Here is a 21756-nt window from a genome sequence, read left to right as displayed (position 1 = left end):
ACTTATTTTGTCTTTACGCTGTTTGCCCACATCTGTTGGGAAAATTCCACTGTGGGCATGTTATTAGTTGACCATGCAATGCATATAATATATCTTTATGCTTACAGTTCCTCAGTTCCCTCTGTAGTACTCTCTCTGGAGACTGTGCAGACGGAGCCCCGCTCTGAGGGTATAAAATAAATGATTATTGATGTACATTAACCACTGTTTCTCTGACTCTTCATTTAGTATGGAAGGCTGAGAGGTGGTCAGTGGTGACCCGGGTGGCCCTAGTCAGGTCCCTTCATTTGGGTTGATTGGCAACGGGACTTGGGGGACCCTGTCACCAATAAGCAATGGCAGTACTGCTGCGCCAGAACTAAAACAATCTCTATGAATAGACAACATAGACTGATATATTTAAAATATCTCCACCGGGTTTACAATACACCATAGAGGCTATATGGTTACAGTTTATGTGCCACCTCTAGGTGCCAGAGATGTGGAGAGGAGGACGCTGGATTCCTATACACTGCCTGGCTGTGCTCGGGGGTACACAAGTTCTGGAGTAAAGTATTCCAGGAATTGGAGGCCATAACGGACAGTGAATTAGGACCAGACCCGAAGGATGCCGCCCAATGTAATGGTTTATCATGTCAAATTGTAATGATGTATATCTCTGCATATATCGAACAATGTAACTGTAACATCTGGTCATTATGTATGCTCATCATATTGGTTTAATAAATTCAATAACAAAACAAAAAAAAGTGACTTCAAATTGTTAACGTTCTATATTACATTAAAGTAATTAAGAAGCTCACATGGTGCGCACCAAGGAAATGGCTAAAGACATTGCCCTAAAAGTGATGATTCAGGAGACGCCGACTAGCTACATGGCCATGCTCGGAGAGTAAGGGCCACAATGTAGATAGGGTAGAAATATATTATGCGACTCAAACAAAGTAGAAAGCAACATAGGGGCATAATCAACCCTCTACACAAGCCTAGTTTTTGGAATTCACACAGATTTGTGAGCCAGTGGTTGTGTTAATCATGTAGACAATCAAAACCCCTTCCACCCTCATTGTTGTTTACCTTTTGGTCATGCGAACCTGGAATTATAGGTTGGTACATATTAAAACTCTTCTGTCTAGACCTCACTCACTGGGCAACAGCAGGAGTATGTCTCCACTGTATGAATAACCAAGATATACAACAAATATCAATGCTAGCCAGCACATTGATTGGTATAACTTGCATGTAGCCAACAGGAACTTTATAAACCACTTGTTTCCAGGAACTACACACCACACTGCGAACAAAAGACACTTGGTGAAGGTTCTTTAATGGTGGTGTTTCTGACCACAGTCAAGGTTACCTTTTTATTGATGTATTATGAGTGTTTGGGCTAAGTAGAATGTATAATGTGATTGCAAGATACCTACAAGATTCTACACTCGGGCGTACGTGTGCTTTATAAATTTTTAATAACATAACATAACATACACTGGAGGTGGCTTGCCTGATGAAGGCACCAAGTCGCCGAAACGCGTGTAGATAGATGGCACAGGACGATTAAGTATAAAAGCCAAAGTTGGTAGATTTAAAAAGAGTATTGACTGAAATTATTGTAATGTACAGACACTGATCTAAGGCATTGTGATATTGATATCAATAACATGAACTAATGAATTACTATGGTGTATGGTTGAAAAACAGGACATTCAAACCAAGTACTATTCATGTTAGATATCCTGTGCTGGCATTGCAAAGATATAGCCTATTATTTTATACATCTGGGATGATATGAGTGAATGACAGTGTAACTGGAGCGAAGAATGAAGATTGTATGTATGAATATTACTGTAGCAATGTCTTGTGCACAGTTGTAACAATTATATTTCATATGTATGTATTTTTATGAGCTTTTTTTAATGTTGATTGTTAATACAAATTTGACCAATACCAGATTCATGTTCTTTGAGCCCAGAAATTAGTTAGGAAACTGCAGTGGAAAATAAGAAGTTGCCGGGGTTTCTGCACATTATCAATATTTATTATTGCCTCCCATTAACGTTTTAGGCTTAACCTGGCCCAATCATGCACACAGAGAGGCTTCAGATCCTACACTTGGGTAAACATTGCCACTTTAACAACACAATAGACTTCCAATTCTACTTCGAACTACATCAAGAAAACACGTTACATCCAATACTTGTTACCATCATGCCCAACATGGCTAAACGCCATGTAGCTGGTTAAGTGTTGGCAACCTGAATAGCACATCCATATACTGTCACCATTCTACATTTCAACAATCAAAAAGAAATGTTTAACAAATATACATTGCATCTAGTAGTAGTAGTTTACATTTATTTCGGGAAAATTCCCATTAAGCATACATTCAAATTACACAAACACAAATAACCTCTGATAATTGTATTATAATGCATAATCAAATATTACAACATTTTAACATTTTTGTAACAGTCCATTTAGCCACTGAACATTATGCAAAATACATAATATAGATATAAAATTCAATGTATCATTCAAAATAATTTTATACGCATACGCAGTGACCATGCACACAGAAGAAACTTAAATAGACCAAATACAACCAGTTACAAAGTGGCATGCTTAGAAATCCTCAACGCATGCTAGAAATGCCTCAAGCCAGATCTCTAACATAGAGGGATAACATATTTCTTCCTAGGTAAGCTATAAACAGGGCAAAAAATTCGAAAGTGTTCTTCTGATGCTGATATTGTGAGAAAAGCAGGGTAACACTCAGTTTTCAATGCTTAGTCTTATGATGCATTATTTCATCCATAAAATGCTCACATTTAAGAGTAATTTCATTGAGTAGAAAATTATTAATTAAACCTCCACTCATCTGTTCTGCGCTAAGTTTTTTGTTTGACATATTCCTAAAAAATGTCCTTTAGAGCTTGATTGAGCATCAATACGTTCTGAACTATCCCAGAATACCTCAATGATTAGCCTAAGAAGCCAAGATTTAACATGGCTAAGCCATGGCGTACTGCAAAATGTATCCATACCAATCAAATCCTTCAAAGCGTCACAACATTGCATCTAATCTACATACTCTGCAAAGAGGTCTTCAAACTTAACAGCACCTCAAGACAAACAATGGAAAATCGTGCACCCCAGCAGTATGAAGCAAACAGTCCATCAAATGCACATAATGCTAACCCTAGATTTAATAGATTCTAAGTGGCCACTAGCCAATCAATTCCAACACTAATCACTAGCACTCACCTTTAAACAATATTAAGCACAAGCAAACACAATATCAACAGACCACTTTGACTACAGTTTACAAGAATCACAGAACATTAAAGGGTGACTAGAATCTGAATGTTTTTCAGATCACACACATTTTGGGACTGTGCTCTTCAAATGCACGTGACATAATAAAAAGCCCAGCTCGACAAACACAACAAACACCTTCCAACTCGCCAAACACATTAACCACTTCCCAAATCAAAGGACATTTTCAATATTGACTATGGAATTATGAACCTAGAAGCAATAAAAAAGACCACTTGTGAAAGCCCACACCACTGTAAGGACTTGCTGATGTTCTCTGCATCATACAATAATAAAGATGTGTAATACAATCAAGTAATTTCCAAACATCACCCTCACTCACCTTTTCTAGCATGCTTTAAGCATCCCCCAACTTCTTCAGACTTGTTACAGAATAGGAGAGGATCAGTTTAGCTTCAAAGATCAAAGGGTTCAAACTACATTTATAATCCTGCCTGGTTACGACCAATATGATAAACTATTTTGTTAGGGCTTGCATAGCCCCAGGCCATTTGAATAACACAATCATAGGGCTATGGAAGATTAAAAAACAAGATTTACTTGAACTCGCCAACTGCCAACCTCTTTCCAATCCAATCTCCCCTATCCGAGCCAAATCTTGAATCACTCCAAATCAACTACAAGTTTATGTTCAACAAAATCCGCAACTTTATGACCTTAAATCAGGGTTCCAACTCAATAAAGAAAAGGACTTTACATCTACTAAAATTAGGAAAGTGCTCCTCACCTCACTTAAAGGCCATCAACCTGCCCTGCTCGTCCTCAATATTGCTGTGACCTATGACACTATAGACCAAACAACAAATTGAAAGATTGGTCCAAGATATCTGGAACTGGTCAAACCTGGATGAGTTATTTTTATGTGACTGCTGCCAACAATTATGAATTTTATAAAAGAAAATCCCTTCTTGCGGAATCATTTACAGGTTAGAATTTTACAACTGGTTGCCTACAATTATCAAATTTTATAACCAGAAAAAATTGTGTTGTTAATATGACTAAGCTAATTGTATTGTTTCCTTTAAATGTAATTTAAAAAGGCACTGAAGCTAAATATAAAATAGCAAATGTAAAACTCTAAGGACAGCAAAAAACATCTTCGGATCTTGTCCACATAGAAATAGGATAGCTTCAGTCCAGGTTTCTCTACTGAGAATAGGATCTCAAGTTCTCCAACCAATTAAACTCAATTAAAGGAACATAGATATTAAAGAACATCAATATATTGTCAGTGTACTCTTTCCAGTCTTTCCAGAGGAGTGTATTCTGTGTCAGTGTCAGCAATTAAACATTTAGGACCAACTCAGATTACAAAGCCATTTTTCCTAGCCATAGCTTTCGTAATCTATAATTTAAACGTGTTATTGTATTTGCAATTGCAACTAAGGCAGCAGAAACTTGAAATATCCCACGGTTCAAAATCCCTCTCATCCAAACTCTGTTTCATTAAAAAGTTCTCATGATTCCTGTAAGTCTCTGATTCTCTTGCAGGTGTTTGTGAACTATGCCTTAACTTGGACTGGACAGGGTAAGCAAGTTGGAAAAGGAAAATGGCCATTTGTTTTGGAGAGCTTACCTCAAACTGAATGAGCACAGCTCCACTTTCCAGACCCTTTGTAAGTTGTTCCATTGCTTGCTCTAATGTGTCCCCGTAATCTGGACATGTGGGAAGCATAGAGCTGGAGAAAAGCTGTAAGTCTGCTTCATCCTCAGACTTCGAATCAGCAAATGATTTGGTAACTGAAAGAGAGATGGATTGACACATATAGAAGCAGTTGCATGAAATTAGTTATGATGCCACAGCAAAGGAATGCTGCAAACATCACTCTTTTCTTGCTCATGCTGTATGATGAATGCATGCATCGTGTCTTTAAATGTTCCCATCCTGTGTGTGTGTGTGTGTGTGTGTGTGTGTATATACATATACACATTTATACAGAGAGAGTGAGAGAAAAGGTACCTGCTCTACTGATTACATCTCACATATAAAAAAAAGTCCTTGTTTTCAATGTAGCTCTCAACCAACAGCACGTTTTGACAAATAATGCAAATTATATTTTGGTTAGGCCTGCTCTTTTTAAAGATACTTTCCTGTGATGTCACCATTTTAGCATTTATGTTGTGTTTCTACACTGGCTGCATCACGGGCAGGCTGACACATGCTTCAAATAGGCAATAACACAGCGGGCTTTGCCTTATGGATTAAGTCACGTGTGTTCACATGATCTCAGCGGCCTGTCACAGATGTGAGTTTTAGCGTCTTTGTCAAGAGTCACTCTTGTAGAAAACCTGCTCAACAAGGAGTTGACAAAATAAAAGTGGAGATTTTTGTGAGGGCTAGATTTCTCTCTTTCACACTAATGATGTAGGGCAGTATTCACTAACCTATTCACAAACTGTGTCAAAGTCCTTGTGGGTTAAGAATGCTTGCATCTCTGTAAAGAACATTTGCATTTGTGCTAACAGCTATTCACAAAAGTTTAATTAGGTTTAAATCAGATTATTGGTATAAATAGGAGTACCACCTACATCCAGAAGGTCAGTGGACATGACAAACGTCGTGTGTATTCAATAAGAAAGAAGAAAAGAAAACAAGACCCCTATACCCAACTGGGGCTTTAAACCCCCCCCCCCACACTTCAACAGTCCCTCCCACACCACTCTCCAATGTTCACGGTATCCAATGGTTTCGTGTCCCGGTTCAATATAACAAATCAATGAATGTTGCATATGCCCCATGTACCTACTGTCGCTCGCAGGTAACAATGAGCAGGATTATGCAGTGGTATATATGGTGGAGAGGAGAAGCACCCTTAGATATCTGAGGCACTAGTTTTCTATATTCTTGTTTGAGAAAGTTGATGCATGGCACCTATGTTTACACAAAGGAAGACTCTTTTCCATCATCTGTTGCCGAGATCTTTTCCATACCCAGTAGATTCCTAAGACCCTTTAGCCATGCAACATACCCCACAACGTTAATATGGCCTACCTAGCAAAGGCTAGGGCCGGGCCATCTCGCTTCTTTGGGGCGAGTGCAGCTGTAAGTAAGTGCATTGGATAGACCCACTAGAATTTAAGCTGGAAATGAAGGGATATCGGTGTGGAATATTGTGTTGAGGCTGCTGAGTACTGCTGACCAATATGGGCATTGCTTTGGGCAGTTTCATAAGTGATTTGTGAGAGTGCCAGTCAAGCCGCATCCTCTCCAGCACTCCAGGGTCTTATTTGGGTACTAAGTGTGGACAAGGACAGCCGTGCAGTACCATTAGTATGCCACTTTGATCATGGCTTCCCTTCCTGTATACAGGCTGGCTGCTGTCGTGCATGTGCGGTGGAATATGTCCCCCCACTCCTTGTCTGAAACGTGCGTTCTAACACCTTTTACCATACCTACTGGGCAGTCATTAGTTGTCATGTAACTCTTTCATTAGTACAGGTCAGAAACCAAGGGCTACTCATTAGATCTGGTGAGCAGCCATTTCTGAAAAGGCGTCAGCTGGCGGGGTGCAGGTCCTCTTATCTCAGGCTACGTCACCCAATGGTGTATTTTCATGTAGTACATGTACTCCCTCCCTGGTAGATTGTAGTCTCTCTGTAATTGATTGAAGGGCTGTAAACAGTTATGGTCATAAAAATCCCCTATACAATCCCCTTGCAATTCACTAGCTGCCAGGCAATGAGGTCACTGCCATACCTGACCGGCGGGAACTCAGGTTTGTCTACTATAGAGTCATGGGGAAAGCATGGATGTCAGGCTCAGCATGAGGAAAGTGCTGGCTCCATAGCTGAGACAACAGGGGTTAGACGCACACTAACAACAGAAGTTCTAACAGCTGAAAGGGAACTTAGAGAGTTGGAACAGAGAAGACCGGGACACCCAGAATTACAGGAGGAGCTCCTGAGAAGTGCGCAAGACAGTAGCACGCCAGACAGAGAGGCTACGGAGTTTTGACTATAAGAAAAACCTAGACCGCACACATGCTGAACGAGACCATTCAGGGTCTTTACTGGCGTGGCTAGCCAACCCAAATAACAGGGGGTCACCAATAGTGGAAATCGAAGATGAGGATGGGAACAGGCAATACAATCAGGAAGGAATCAATGACATCTTTGCCAGATACTACACCAAATTGTATCATAGTGCCTCTAGGTGCAGCAGCGAGGCATTAGGAGAGTATCTAGAAGAACTGAGACTGCCCTGACTAGAGTCAGAGGAAGCAGAGGACTTGGGGAAGGACATCACCTTACAATAGGTGAAAGCTGCCATCAAACATATGGAGCACAATAAAACGCCAGGGATGGACGGGTTGCCTGCCAAATTCTACCTGACATATGCGACGGAGCTAGCCCCTAAGCTGGTCTCGATGTATGAAAGAGCAAGGGAACTGCAAATGCTACCGACCACCCCTAGTAAAGTCCTAATAGTCCCTATCCTTAAACCCCGAAAGTCAACCCACAACAGAACAGCTTATAGGCCGTTGTCAATGCTGCACATGGATTATAAAATATTGAGCAAACTAATAGCAAACAGATTATTGCCTTATATTCCCCAGCTGTAACATGTAGACCAAGTGGGGTTCATCCCGAATAGGAACACTGCCATTAATATCAGATGCCTCATGGCTATATTGGGGGCAGAGGACTACTCCAAAGATGATGCTGCAGTATTTGCAGTAGATATCGAAAAGGCGTTTGATAGCCTGGAGTGGCAGTACCTAAACCGAGTCCTGAAAAGGATGGGCCTAGGCAAGGGATTTGTTGAGTGGGTGAAGCTACTGTACAGACCAAAGAGCCGGAGTGCGTACGGGGAAAGTTATACCCCAAAGCCAAAGGGTGGAGAGAGGAACTAGGCAGGGATGCCCAATGTCCCCACTGCTGTTCGCCCTGGCCATGGTGCTGCTAGCATACTGCGCCGGGACAGGTCGGGACTACATGGGGCTGACGATAAAAGAAACCCACCACCGCATCGCACTGTACGCGGATGACCTACTCCTTTTTCTCCAGGACACAGAAAGGGACCTACAGGGGGACAAAGGTATGTTAGAAGAATTCTGCCATTATTCGGGACTGAGGGTGAATTGGCAAAAATCTAAGCTATGTCCCACAACACCAGATCGACGCCCTCCGGAGGAACTAGGCACTCTACAATGGGAACCCATCTACCTAGAATACTTAGGGGTGACAATATACCACAGGACTGCAGACTTGGTGGAAGGTAATTTAGGCAGGGGGATAAGAGCACTTTGCTCTTCCATGGACTTATGGGGCTCATTGCCGCTGTCCGTGCCAGGGAGAGTAGCCCTACCGAAAGTGGTGGCGCTACCGCGTCTGCTATTTATATTTGGGACACTCCCGATATGGGTCCCGAGCACGACATTTCGAGATCTGACCTCATTAGTAATAACATTCCTCTGGGGAACAGGCCACAAACGAGTAGCACTGGCCGCGATGAAACGCTTCATAACGACGGGGGCCTGGCAGTCCCTGACCTTGACCGTCCATCACCACCCCCTTTTGTACCGCTTTGTTCGCCATAAGTTGGCAGGGTATGCTCAGTCGTGAGTCCCTTGCTCACTTTGCCACTGGATTCAAGCAAGCCTAGCTAAAGACGGCTGAAATGCCAGAAACCGGTCCTAGGAAGCTTGTTTCCGGTCCAGGGAAGGCATGGCTTGGCAGTTCGGGCTGGACTGTTCCCATGAGGCACAGGGTCAGACTGATTTGCATATGGCCATGTCTGAACTGGGGTGGCACAGTGGGCTAAAGAACGGTGATGGATCAAACCCGGATCTGTTGACTGGGTGTGAGTGTTTGATTGGTTCTGATGCTCCGTCCATCACCACCCCCTTTTGTACCGCTTTGTTCGCCATAAGTTGGCAGGGTATGCTCAGACGTGAGTCCCTTGCTCACTTTGCCACTGGATTCAAGCAAGCCTAGCTGAAGACGGCTGAAATGCCAGAAACCGGTCCTAGGAAGCTTGTTTCCGGTCCATGGAAGGCATGGCTTGGCAGTCCGGGCTGGACTGTTCCCATGAGGCACAGGGTCAGACTGATTTGCATATGGCCATGTCTGACCTGGGGTGGCAGAGTGGGCTAAAGAACGGTGATGGATCAAACCCGGATCTGTTGACTGGGTGTGAGTGTTTGATTGGTTCTGATGCTCCGTCCATCACCATCCCCTTTTGTACCGCTTTGTTCGCCATAAGTTGGCAGGGTATGCTCAGACATGAGTCCCTTGCTCACTTTGCCACTGGATTCAAGCAAGCCTAGCTGAAGACAGCTGAAATGCCAGAAACCGGTCCTAGGAAGCTTGTTTCTGGTCCAGGGAAGGCATGGCTTGGCAGTTCGGGCTGGACTGTTCCCATGAGGCACAGGGTCAGACTGATTTGCATATGGCCATGTCTGAACTGGGGTGGCAGAGTGGGCTAAACAACAGTGATGGATCAAACCCGGATCTGTTGACTGGGTGTGAGTGTTTGATTGGCTCTGATGCTCCGTCCATCACCACTCCCTTTTGTACCGCTTTGATGCACAATTCAAACACGACTCAGATGGCGTCAATTACCCCGCTGATGTAACTGTTCAGATTCAACGTGAAATATGCACTTAGTCTACCTGTGATCTTTGAACATAACCAAACCCCCCAATCCCCCCCCCCCCAAACTGCCCTCCCGCCCCCTCCCTGCCAGTGGATTTAAAACTACCCACTACCAAACTAGGCAGAGTGCCTCCCCCCCCCCCCCATGTACACCTGGGTGTTGGCTTTCAGCTCTCCCACCCTCGCCGTCCCTGCGTTGCTCGTGTTGCTCAGTATAAGGTCCACACCCTGCGCTGTTACCATGTCTCAGTCCCTTCATCAAGTTTGGTTTGTAGATAATCCGCTCATTGTCTGCCCCCTGTGATCAGTTCTCCATGCACAAGTTTAGTCCGTCACAGGCTGGATTTCAGTCTATTCCACTCCGCCTCTTCCTTCTCTGTCCCGGATGCGCCTTCTTCCTGTTACGTCCCTCGTGTGGGGCCGGTTGGACAGGGTCCTCCGTTTCGCCCTCTGCGCGGGCCCCCAACTTAGCGCCACCCCTCCAGCAAGTCCCAGGCTTCCTCCGGTGTGGAGAAGAACCACGTCTTCCCCTCCGATTCTACATGCAGTGTTGCAGTGAATAACATAGCGTATTTTACTTCGCGATTTCTGAGTTCTTTTTTAACTGCCATAAAGCTGCGCCTTTGAGCCTGGACTTTCGCTGTATAATCCGGGAAGAAGGTGACCACACAGTTATCAATCTTGAGTGGAGGTGTAGCTCTGGCCATCTGCAGAATTATGTCCCGGTCTCTGAAATTAAAGACCCGGGCAATGAGCGGACGTGGAGGGGCCCCCGGTTTGGGGCGACCTCCCGGGACCGGATGCGCTCGTTGAATGGCGAAGTAGCCGGAAAGTCTTTTAGGCTGTAGGGGGCCGATTCACAGAACTAACTTAAGACAAAATCCTAAACTTACTACTTTTGGTATTCGCAGAAGGAATTTAGTAGTAGTAAAGTTAGGATTTTGTCTAAAGTTTGACCCTTGCTGTACACGTGCATGATAACTGCCACCAACCACACTGACTTTGCACCTATAACAGACACCCCAAACAGGCCAAGCTTCTAAGTGAAACAATTCGACTGCAGACCCACGTGACTTATTACCAAAAAGAACATCTCAATACCACTGGAAGCAAAGTAAATTAAACGATTAGCCAGGTGGTGTTCACATTGTAATTGGTGCATTAGTGATGCATCTACCAGGCAAGAGCTTAACTCCTCGGTCATTAAATTATTTTTCAGGATGAGCAGCTGAGCTAAGGAAGGAACTGATATCCAACCATTAAATATTCAGCATTGCTGATACCAGCCAGCAGCACTAAGCACACTTCAGAAGCGAGAACAGCAAACAGTGCCAGAGGGGGCGTTGGAAATTATATACGACGCGCTACATACAAACAGCGTTAACATATCAGATGAGCAGAAATGAGAGAAGCACAGCAGGACCTAAAGGCGTGCAGCAGCAGAGACCATTCATAAGCAGCGGTACTTGTGAATCGAGGGTCTCACTCTCGGCATCTCCAGCCTCTCATTCGCTGCATCCTGTTGACACCTAACAGGTGCCGGTCGAACCCGGTAGTGGGTGTGATCTGTTGCTATGAAACTGCCAAAGTGAGAGCATTTGGTAGTAATCTTAGGTCTTGTGTTACGGTAGCGGCCATGTTGGATAAGGAGTTTGCCAAAACACCGACTAACCAATTTCACCAGCTAGGCTGACGACCTTGATTACATTGCCAGTCTTGAGAAATGGAGCGCCTGTTTAAGTAACGCATACAGCTTTAGTAAGCTTAATATGGAATTACCACTGCATAATATTTATATTTATATATAGAATATTGGATAGTATATAGGGAAAGAAGGTGGCGTAATAACCAGAGCTGGTGACTTTGGAACTGAGAAACCGGGTTCTAGTTTCGGCGTCGGCTTAAGATCCCATAATTCTGGGCTTAATCTTGCCCCGTCTACCGCCCTTGTGTAATGTTATTAGATTTCATTAATTAATTAAAGCACTCTAATACCTTAGGGTCGAGTACGCGTTTTATAAAACGTCAACAAAAAAACACACCTTGTAAAGCTTCTTGTGCGTTCACCAGTATTAGAGTTTTTGGTAGGCGTGTGTATGCCTTTCATCTCTGCACAACTTGAACGGTGTTCTCCTGTCTTTTCTGGCAGCTCTGTGATGTGCTCCCAGCAGTTTTCGAATCTTGGGCTCACCTTTAAATCACTAGTTAACTACACCTAACATGGCTGCTCTCCATATTATGCGGCCTAGTGTTTACACAGGACGATGGAACCTTTGCACGTGCATGATATGGGCGGCTTTCCCAGTTGTGGTTTGAATCCTCCTGTAGTAAATGCCAGGTAGCGCGAGGAGCAGCGCTCAGGTATCTCCGGACAGGCTTGGCCGGCTTGGAGCAGTGCTAGGCAGGGTAGCGGCCTGGGATTAGCACGGATGGCTGGCGAGAGAGAAGCAAGAGCGAGCCGTGTATGAGTGAATAAGTAATGCTGATATCTTAAAGAACACGCCACATGCGTGCTAGTCACAGTAACAGAGAAGCAGTGCACGAGTGAATAACTAATGCTGATATTTCGAAGCACACAGCTAATGTTACCTTGCCCTTTGGAAGAATAAAAAAATTAAAAAAGATTTGACAGAGTGCGCAAACCACAGAGTGAATGGGTAATAAAAAAAAAGCAAGCGAGAGCCATGCACGAGTGAATAACTAAAGCTGATATTTTAAAGCAATGCGGATATTTTAAAGCACATTCACTAATGCTGATATTTTAAAGCAATGCGGATATTTTAAAGCACACGCCACACGCGTGCTTGTCACAGTAAAAGAAAAAAACACTGCTGGCACTGCAATCATGTGTTTGCTGGCCCGGGAGTGGTGCGTGCGTGTATGCGTGCGCAGTCTGCTCTTTTTCGAAGCACATACTCATGCTTTTAGCGCGCCCCTACTCGCTCCCACAAGGTGAATGCCGCCACAAGCACCAGTATGTGCTTCGAAAAAGAGAAGAACAACGGCGAAAGGTCCTCCTATGCAGCGCAAGCGCGCTGCGTAGGCAAGACCTAAAAAGCAGTTAAAGCCAGACAAATTGAAGAAACTGAAAAATTATTACATTGTATGCTCCTTTTCCTTCAATACAGACCTGTTTTTGTTTCTATGTTACATAAAAGTCAGATCGGGAGGCTTTTTGTAGTCCTTTAGCTTCTACAACACAGGAAGAAATCCAGGACAATAACGAAGGCTCCCTTGCTCATTGATCTTCATTTGGCATAGAAACAAAAACAGGTTTGTATTGAAGGAAAGGGAGCCTACAAACGAAATACCTGGCCCCTGCGGCACTAATGAGAAGCCAACAAGATGAGAGGGTAGGCAAAGGGTACAAGGGAAACACAAAAGAATGAAGAAGAAGAATGAATGAATGAATGAATGAATGAGAGGGTGGAGTGTGTGGCAATGGGGAGCAACTTGGGAAAGAGCGAGAGGTTTGGCGGAGGGGACAACAAGGAGAGCTCAGGAACTAAGTAGGAAAGGGAGGGAGGAAAGAGCAAGATGGCAGGCATTGGGAACCAGTAGCACACTGGGAAAACGGACAGTTGAGAGGAAAGAACAAGAAGGGTGGGGGGCGAAAGCAAGAAGCACAGAGGAAGTAGGGGATGGGCAGCAGGAAGAAACAAGAAGAGGTGGCAGCTGTGGAAAAAGGAGAAGTATGACAGGCAGGAAATAAGGAGGAGCGTAAGAAAGGTCTATATTTGTAAAGTAGTCCCTCATGCACTTGAATGCAAGGCCAGCATTGAAGGCAGACAGAAATACCCCACCATCCAATAGCAGACTTTGGAACAGAAATGATGCCACGTTTTGAAAATCCTAAGTGTAGTAGAAACAGAGGATCAAAACAAATCAAAACACTTTGTGATTCACTAATGATTCATTTTCACAGAAACCCCATTTCCACACATCATCATTTGTGTGCTTTATAGTTTTATCAGTAAAACTGTGTGTCTGTGTAAATTTTGCGGCCATCTTAATGGAAAATGTGCTGTCTGTAAATGACAAAGCGCTACCATACGATGCTTTAGGAACATTACAAAAATGCCCCATCTCATGTCAATTAAAGATAGATGGGGCACGAAAGTTTGTTGTTCTAAAAATTGGGTCATGGTTCTAAAACGTTTGGGAAGCACTGGTTTATACTACTTTAGAACACTTTTGATGTCTTTCCATCTTGTAATTGTTGCTTGAAGTTTACATTTTAAAGGAGAAAACATATTCTGATGATTTACAAAGGTCTTTATAACCAGTTTTCGACATGAAAATATCAACTAGGCCAGTAAAATAACGGTTGTGTGGCAACACTATGATCAAATAAGGCCCGAGGTTTAAAGAGGTGGATCCATAGCCCTCTCTAAGTATAATGTAAACAAAAAGTAACTTGACACTAGACTGCTAACCAATTCCTAAAAAATAGTAAATAGAGGAGGACACAAAATAAAAATTAAAAAACTAGGCCACATTTAAAATGTTTTTTATCCTCCATAGCAAGATCTTGACTGTGAGACCAAGGCTTCGAAAGCGGTCTGTCCATTACATGTGACAGAAATTGATGTAAATATTTTTTTATAAAATAGTTTAAAAGGAACTTCACACTAGCTGCGTAAATTCTGCTCAAAATATTCCCAGCGAAAAAGAATGGACGTATGTCACCGCTATAGTCTAATTTATTCAAGATCACTCTCACAAAAGAGTGCCCTGAAGTGGAACTTCAAGACCTGCAGCTAGGCACCATTTCACTCATCCAATGTATTACCTTTCCGCCTGACCAGCAGGGCAAGTTCTCTTGTGTGTGACTCTCGGCTGGCTTTTATAAACATTACCACTTGGTCATGGGTGTGCTCCGAGATATCTCGCCCGTTGATCAACACAATCTGATCGCCTTCGTTAAGCTTCGGGATGCACGTATCAGCCTGTTTCCAACCAGTAAAAGAAAATTGACAAGTCAATCAGTTCCTTTGGAGAGAGGCAAACGAGATACAAAGAAATGTCATCTACAACCATAAAATAATCCAATGTTACTATTTTTCCTTTCACTCTCCATTATCAAGACCTAGATCACAAGATTCATATCTAAAACAAATCCATGAGCTTTGGAGTTTCGAAACGAAGATCAAATAAAGGGTTCAACCAGCTGTTAATAAGAATGCGCAATATCAGATGTCCTTGAGACGCTCCAGAAAATCAATATCACATTCCAGAAGAAGCCATCATTCGGCACAAGCGACTGCACGGTTTTTTAATAATAAAAAAACAGAAATACTCATTACAAGAAGCAGGTTGTCATTGCAGACCCTTGAAAACAGATCAACAGAATGCCCCGCACTCAAAGAAGATGAAAAGCCTAATTTATAATAAAGTATGTAATCTCACCTTCATTCTTCAGGATAGTGGGTTCAATTCCCAAATGTTCGTTACTCTCCGAGCAGGCGTGACTTACTCTTAACTTACTAATGAATATCCTGGAACAAGGCACGCCTATTCATGCCTGGAAGCTTTGAAAATCTGGCCCAGTGCACTAATTACTTAAAAGGCTTGCATCATATACATGCACCTTTATACATGCGCACTTCCAAAAATATTAAATATCGCCAAGATATTAGCTAAGGCACTGGTGAACCGCTTTCGCCCTCATATCGCTCTACTCGTGCATCTGACCAGGCTGGATTTATGCCCCAGCGTGCAACCCGTCATAATATCAGGCGGGCTCATGTGGCGGTCGCGACGGTCCAGGGATTGGGGGAACGGGCAGCGCTTCTGTTAGCGAACATGGACAGGGCGTTCGATTCCCTGAGTTGGGTCTATTTATTTGTGCTCCTGCGGCGGCTGAATCTCGGACCGCGTTTCTTGTCCTATCTAACCCTGTTATACACGGACTTGACGGCATTGGTGCGTGTTGGGGGCTTTGTTTCTTCAGGCTTTTCTATTGGGCGGGGCACCAGGCAGGGGTGTCCGCTTTCCCCATACCTTTTTGCTTTAGCAATGGAACCCCTGGCTCCTTGGGTGTGATAGACGCTCAGGTGTCCGTCTTTGAGTGGGCACACTGGCTCTCTGATCGCATCGCCCTTTATGTGGACGATTGCTGCGTATCATGCAGATCCTTTGGGGAAAAGTCAGGTCTATATATGAACCCTCGAAAGTCCACCTTCTGGGTATTGGGGGGTCGGGACACACTCGGTAATTGGGCATCGTCGGTCCAGGTGGTATATGGGGGCATGAAATACTTGGGGGTGTATCTGTCCGATTCTTCCACCACGGCCTGGGAGTGCAATCTTGCACCTGTATGGGAGTGTGTGCATGAGGATATTAAGACCTGGTCCCATATGCCACTGTCCATCTATGGCCGATCAGCCATTTTTAAGATGGTGTCGCTCCCGCGACTACTGTATCAACTACAAAATCATCCTTACCCGATTCCCCCGCGATGGTTTCGGCAGGTAAACTCTGCCTTAGGTCAGTTTCTTTGGGATGGGGGAGCGGTGAGGGTGGCAATTCGGACATGTTTTTTATCTACGTATTGTGGGGGGCCGGCAACCTCCGACATCTGCTCTTATATTGTATCGCATCTACTTGTCTTAAATGAGTGGTGGTATGGGGACAGAGCGGACCCAGCCTATGCCGTAGAGCGGCGTTGCATGGGTGACCAGTCCCTTCACACTCTCCTTTACTCTGCCCCGTTGAGGCATCCCCTACTGTCGGTCACGCAGATAGTGTTTCAGCTATGGAGGCAGGCCTTGCGGAGGATGGGTTGGTGGAATAGACTGACTCGGGAGACCCCACTTTGGCACAATGGCTGCTTCCCGCAGTTGCTAAATCTCTCCCGGTTTCGTGCTGGGCACGATTTTAAAATCCTTTCAGGATATCCAGAAGGATTTCCAGATGCCAAAGACCCAATTCTTCATATTTACAATTTAGGCATGCTATCTCCACCAGCTTGGAGAGCCTGGACTCATTACCGGAGTTTAGCCCCGTGGAGGCTAAGGTATTTATGGGAGACCTCCTAGACCAGAGTTCTTCAATCTGTGGGGCGTGCCCCCCTGGGGAGAGGCGCAACACCATCTCAGGGGGGGCGCGCACTTCACTCTAATCACACCTTTGGCCCTACGTTGCAAGTCTTCTTAGAGAACTCCGGTATGGTTGGAGGGGGGAGGGAGGGGAAAACGATGGGGTACGAGATGCCCATGCTTTTGTCTTGTTAACTGTCCCAGGAGGGGGTTAATTCATAGAGCTGAAATGCTTCAGGTGCTAAAACCGAAAGCAAGTAACAGACATTCATTTCAGCTGCAGTGGGAGGCAAGTAGTCTCTTCTGCTATGAAACCGAACACAAACAAACAGACAGTCCTGTTCCTTCAGGTTTGATTTCATAGCAGAGGAGACTCCTTGCCTCCCACTGCAGCTGAAATGACTGTCTGTTGGTTTGCTTTCAGTTTAAGCAGAGGAGACGTCCTGCCTCCCACTGTAGCTGAAGCATTTCAGCTCTATGAATTAACCCCTTCCTGGGAGGGTTAGCTTTTCCCTGAAAGGAGACCAAGTTTCTTTTAAAACTGCACAGGCAGGCGCGCAAAATGCCAGCCAGCCATGTGTTGTTTAAACAGCCTTTTACTTCTGTAAACAAGGGGGAGAATTAGGACAGTATGTAGGCCGTCCTTGTCCCAAACTAATAATGTAATAAACAACTAAGACGGACCACTAGAGAGTGGCTGGGTCACCCTAGTAGTGTAGGGCACCAAAGGGGCTTTTAAAAGAACCCTCACACACCAACCTAGTTGGTGTCATGCTTCATCATTGGGTTCCTAGCTGGGTAGTCAAATGCTACCCAGCTGTGCCGCGACACCTGATTATAGTGGAGCGGGTTTTTTTGTTTTATATGTGATGGTGTTTAAGGTGCAGTGAAATTAAAAATACCTCTGGGAAACTCACCAACCAATACTTTATTCCCAGTGGCCCAGGGTATATTAAAAAATGAATGAATGAGATGGATAATGTGTCAGAACTACTAGTTGTGTCTGGATTATCCCTTGGTCAACATGTTTCAGCTCCCGGTAAAAATCAAGGAGCTTTCTTCAGGACCTCTCTAGTTAATAGTGGTGCAAATTATAACCACGTGTTAATGCATTTTTAGCACACGCGCTAAGGTATGCATATCATGCTAGATGGACAAACCATATGTCTGGGTCCATCAATGATAAAATACCTGTAAATAGAAAATAGACAGGACAATACGACATATAACATATAAAAAAACATTGACTTTTTGTGGTTGTAACATCCATTCCGTTATCGCCCAAGTGGCACTAAAAACACTTAGTGTCACTCATATGTGCATGGTCATACATACAAATGCAAGCAATACGCATTATCCAGGCATGATTACAACTGTAGTGGACATGCTTGTAATTTAAAACAGGTCATAGGTGCACTGCACCCTATGTCAACTGCCACCGTGAAATATGCGATGTTGGCTGCGGGTTGACGAGCATGCTTGTAGCCCAAACGTGGTGAGCATGCCGGTTTCTCTTATTGCGAGTACGCGCAGCGTGAAGTGTTACCTATCGCTAAAAGTTTGAGTGATAGTGACTGATTATAGCGGTTGCAAAGCCGCTTGTGTTTGTGACTAGCGTGTGCACTGCGCTTGCTATGTAATGATGGCTTTCAATTGTGAAACAGAAAAAAACAGGATATTGCCGTAATATTTACGTTAATAACGGTTTTTTTCAGGCCGTTCGGTTCCAGGGAGGGGTAAGCTCCTATTAGTTACTCTGAATGAGGATGAAAAACATAGATGTAGAGTCTGCCAAGAGTCTGGGTCCACAAGTAGCGGATTCAGAAAAGTAAAAGTGAAACTTAAGAGTGTGTGCCACTCTATGATTCTACATGGAAAAACCTTACTTTGTCTCGGTGCTCGCCCGTGTGTACACCTATTCCGGTCTCCTCTGGAACTGGATGTGTCTCGCGGGAGATTACTGGCGTGTCTTTATCTCTCGTTGGGCGGGTGTACTTCCTGACTGGTGACGCGGTGCGTAGGCACGTTACAGCAATTTGGTGTAATTTGAAACACTAGGCCGCTCACCTTTAGTGTGCGACAGCCATAGCGGTGGTAAAGTTCGTCTGAAGGTGCGCGAGGCATTGAAAATGTGTTACGATACCAGACGTTATTACCGAGAGCTGTTTTCTCCATAATCCATAATTTAAACAGAGTGATCAGTCGTAAAGGGCTGGAAACATTTACCTAGTAGTGCGTAGCCTATATAATAAATGTACAATAAACATTAGAGTTATGTAATTATCGCCTAGCGGTTGAAGATGCCAGGTGAAACATGGATATTGAGAGACTCCTTATCATTAGCCGTTTGTTGCGTGATAGTTACAAAATGGCCTCATCCCCTCATAATTGTGATGGATTATCCCACTGCTTAGACAAGTGGATTACTTGTCAATAGGGGGCAGTTGTGTTAAGATTGTTATAGAAGGAGGATATATACTGTGTGCTACGGTCTGATCTTACTATCTACTTAGACTGTTCGACGGTATATTGTCATTTAACCCTCTCATGTGGGTGGACAGACGATAGATCCATTGTTGCTCTTTTTCTAGCAGTTGTTGGATATTGCAATTCCTAACTTCTAGATGTTCAATTCTTACCCACTCCATATCATTCGTGGTGTGGCATTGTTCTAGAAAATGATTTGTCATGCGAGTTGTATTTCTTTTGCACCGGATTGTGCTTCTGTGTTCACAGATTCTTGTTTTTACTTTGCGGCTCGTCATGCCTACATACCTCAACACGCAGGGGGAGGTGATGAGGTAGATGGCATTGTCTGTGTTGCAATTCGTGTGTGTGCATATGTCCCAGACTTTGCCAGGTTCCAGATCGAGAGTTTTCGTTTGTTTGGTTAGGTGGCACACACTACAGTCACCGCAAGAGTAATGGCCGGTCACCCTGGGGAGACCCCATGCGTTATGTATGGTGTTGTTTGGTTTTACCAGTTGTTGCGGTCTTGTATGAACTAGGCTATCTTTTAGACTTTTGCGTGAAAAAAGTGTTTTTTCCAATTGTTGGTTTCCAGTGTTTAGTATTTGCCAGTGCTTTAGTATGCTTTTTGCCACTTGGCAAGAAACTGGGTTGTAGGTGGTTACACATGTCAAGAGGATTCTTTGGGGATGTTTTCTAATAGACTGTCTCTGTTTTGATTGCAAGCTCTCTTCTTAGCCTTGTTCATAATTCTGTCAGGGTACCCTCGTTGTTGTAATTTAGTAGTTAGCCCTTGGGCTTGCTGCTTGAAGTCTGCTATACTACTGCAATTCCTGCGCAGTCACAGATATTGCCCATATGGTAAGTTCTCCCTTAATGTTCGGGGATGAAAACTCGTATTGTGTAGCAGGGAATTCTTAGCAGTACTTTTGAAATGAGTTTTGGTCTCCAGTTTGCCGTTGGCTTGGGCGATATCCAGGTCCAGGAATGTGATGTTGTTTCTACTGATTGTGCTAGTAAATTTCAGGTTAGTGTCACATTCATTTATCTAACTGAGGAAATCATTTAGAGATATCTCTGACCACTCCCAGATTAGGAAGATATCACCTATGTATCTTTTGTAAAAGCGAATGTACTGTGCCAGTGGTGTACCCGGATTGGACAGGTAAGTTTTTTCAAAGTTAAAAACATACAGTCCAGCTACACTCGGGGCGAAGGTGCTGCCCATTGAAGAGACGTACGTTTGCAAGTATAGTTGACCTTCATATTCAAAGTAATTCTCCTTTCGTGCGAGTTCAGTGCATTTCAGGATAAAAGATTTCGGTGTAACAAAGTCCCAAGTACCCTCCTTCAAGGAGGATTCCAATACTTTCAGGGTATCATCTTGTGGCAAGCTGGTGTAGAGGCTTTCTACATCGAGGCTTACCAAAAAAGCCGTATTCAGATTAAATGATAAATCCTTTATCTGTCCCAGTAGGTCTTTGGTGTCTTGTAGGTAAGTAGAGGTAGCCCTGACAAATGGTTGTAGGTAAAAATCAAAAAATTTTGAGAGTGGTTCTAGCACAGACCCGATACCCGATACTATCGGGCGTCCTGGTGGTGGTACTTTGTTTTTATGGATTTTAGGAATGGTGTAAAAGTACGGAATTTTAGTGGTAGTGAGGAATTGAGCTTCCTTTTTGCTGATGTCGCCTTGATTTCTGCATTGCTCACCAGGTCGTGAATGATTGATTTTAGCCTATCTGTAGGGTCCTCTTGTAGGGGTAAGTAGTTGCGTCTATCGCTCAGTAGACGTAAACATTCTTTTTGATAGTCTTCTTTGTCCTGTAGTACTATCCTTCCCCCCTTGTCCGCTGGCTTGATTACTATTTTATCGTTGTTTCTCAGGGTAGACAAGGCTTCGAATTCTCTTTTGCTCACATTTTTGAAGAGCTTTTTTTCGGGGAGATTCTCAATGTCTTTGAACACTGCTTGTTCAAAAGTAGTCAGTTCGCAAGGGATTGTACTTGGCGGTGGTATGAACTTGGATTTAATTTTAAAATCTGTGTCTCCAACCTTTTCTCTCGGAGTATCCAGAATCGCTGGTTGATTAGCGAAAAAGGCTTTCAGCTTAAGTTTCCGAAAGACGTCTGCCATCTCGCAATGTAGGTGAAATGTGTCCAGGTTAGTTGTGGGGACAAATCCAAGACCTTTGTTTAGAAGGTCTGTTTCGGTTTGGCTCAGGACATGTGTAGAGAAGTTTGTCACTAAATACTGCTTGTGCTTTGACCTGGTTGCTGATCCCGGGATTTGCTCCGGGTGTGTGCACCTTGGT

The 21756-nt window shown here is 43.8% G+C and overlaps 1 protein-coding gene across 9 annotated transcripts in view; it reads right to left on the bottom strand.

The window, feature by feature from the left end:
• Window positions 1–21756, bottom strand: part of PTPN3 (protein tyrosine phosphatase non-receptor type 3) — a 1752022-nt gene that overhangs the window by 359758 nt on the left and 1370508 nt on the right. For all 9 annotated transcript variants that reach the window (XM_085606835.1, XM_085606836.1, XM_085606837.1 and 6 more), the window contains 2 exons: window positions 14726–14882; window positions 4913–5076 (listed from right to left, as the gene is read on the bottom strand). In XM_085606835.1, the coding sequence (XP_085462961.1) occupies window positions 4913–5076; window positions 14726–14882 (321 nt within the window). The remainder of the gene's footprint in view (window positions 1–4912; window positions 5077–14725; window positions 14883–21756) is intronic.

The sequence above is a fragment of the Triturus cristatus genome, chromosome 5_2, assembly GCF_964204655.1.
Source record: "Triturus cristatus chromosome 5_2, aTriCri1.1, whole genome shotgun sequence".
Classification (NCBI taxonomy): domain Eukaryota; kingdom Metazoa; phylum Chordata; class Amphibia; order Caudata; family Salamandridae; genus Triturus; species Triturus cristatus.
Note: the sequence above shows the minus strand (reverse complement) of the source record. Positions and strands in the feature narration are given on the sequence as shown.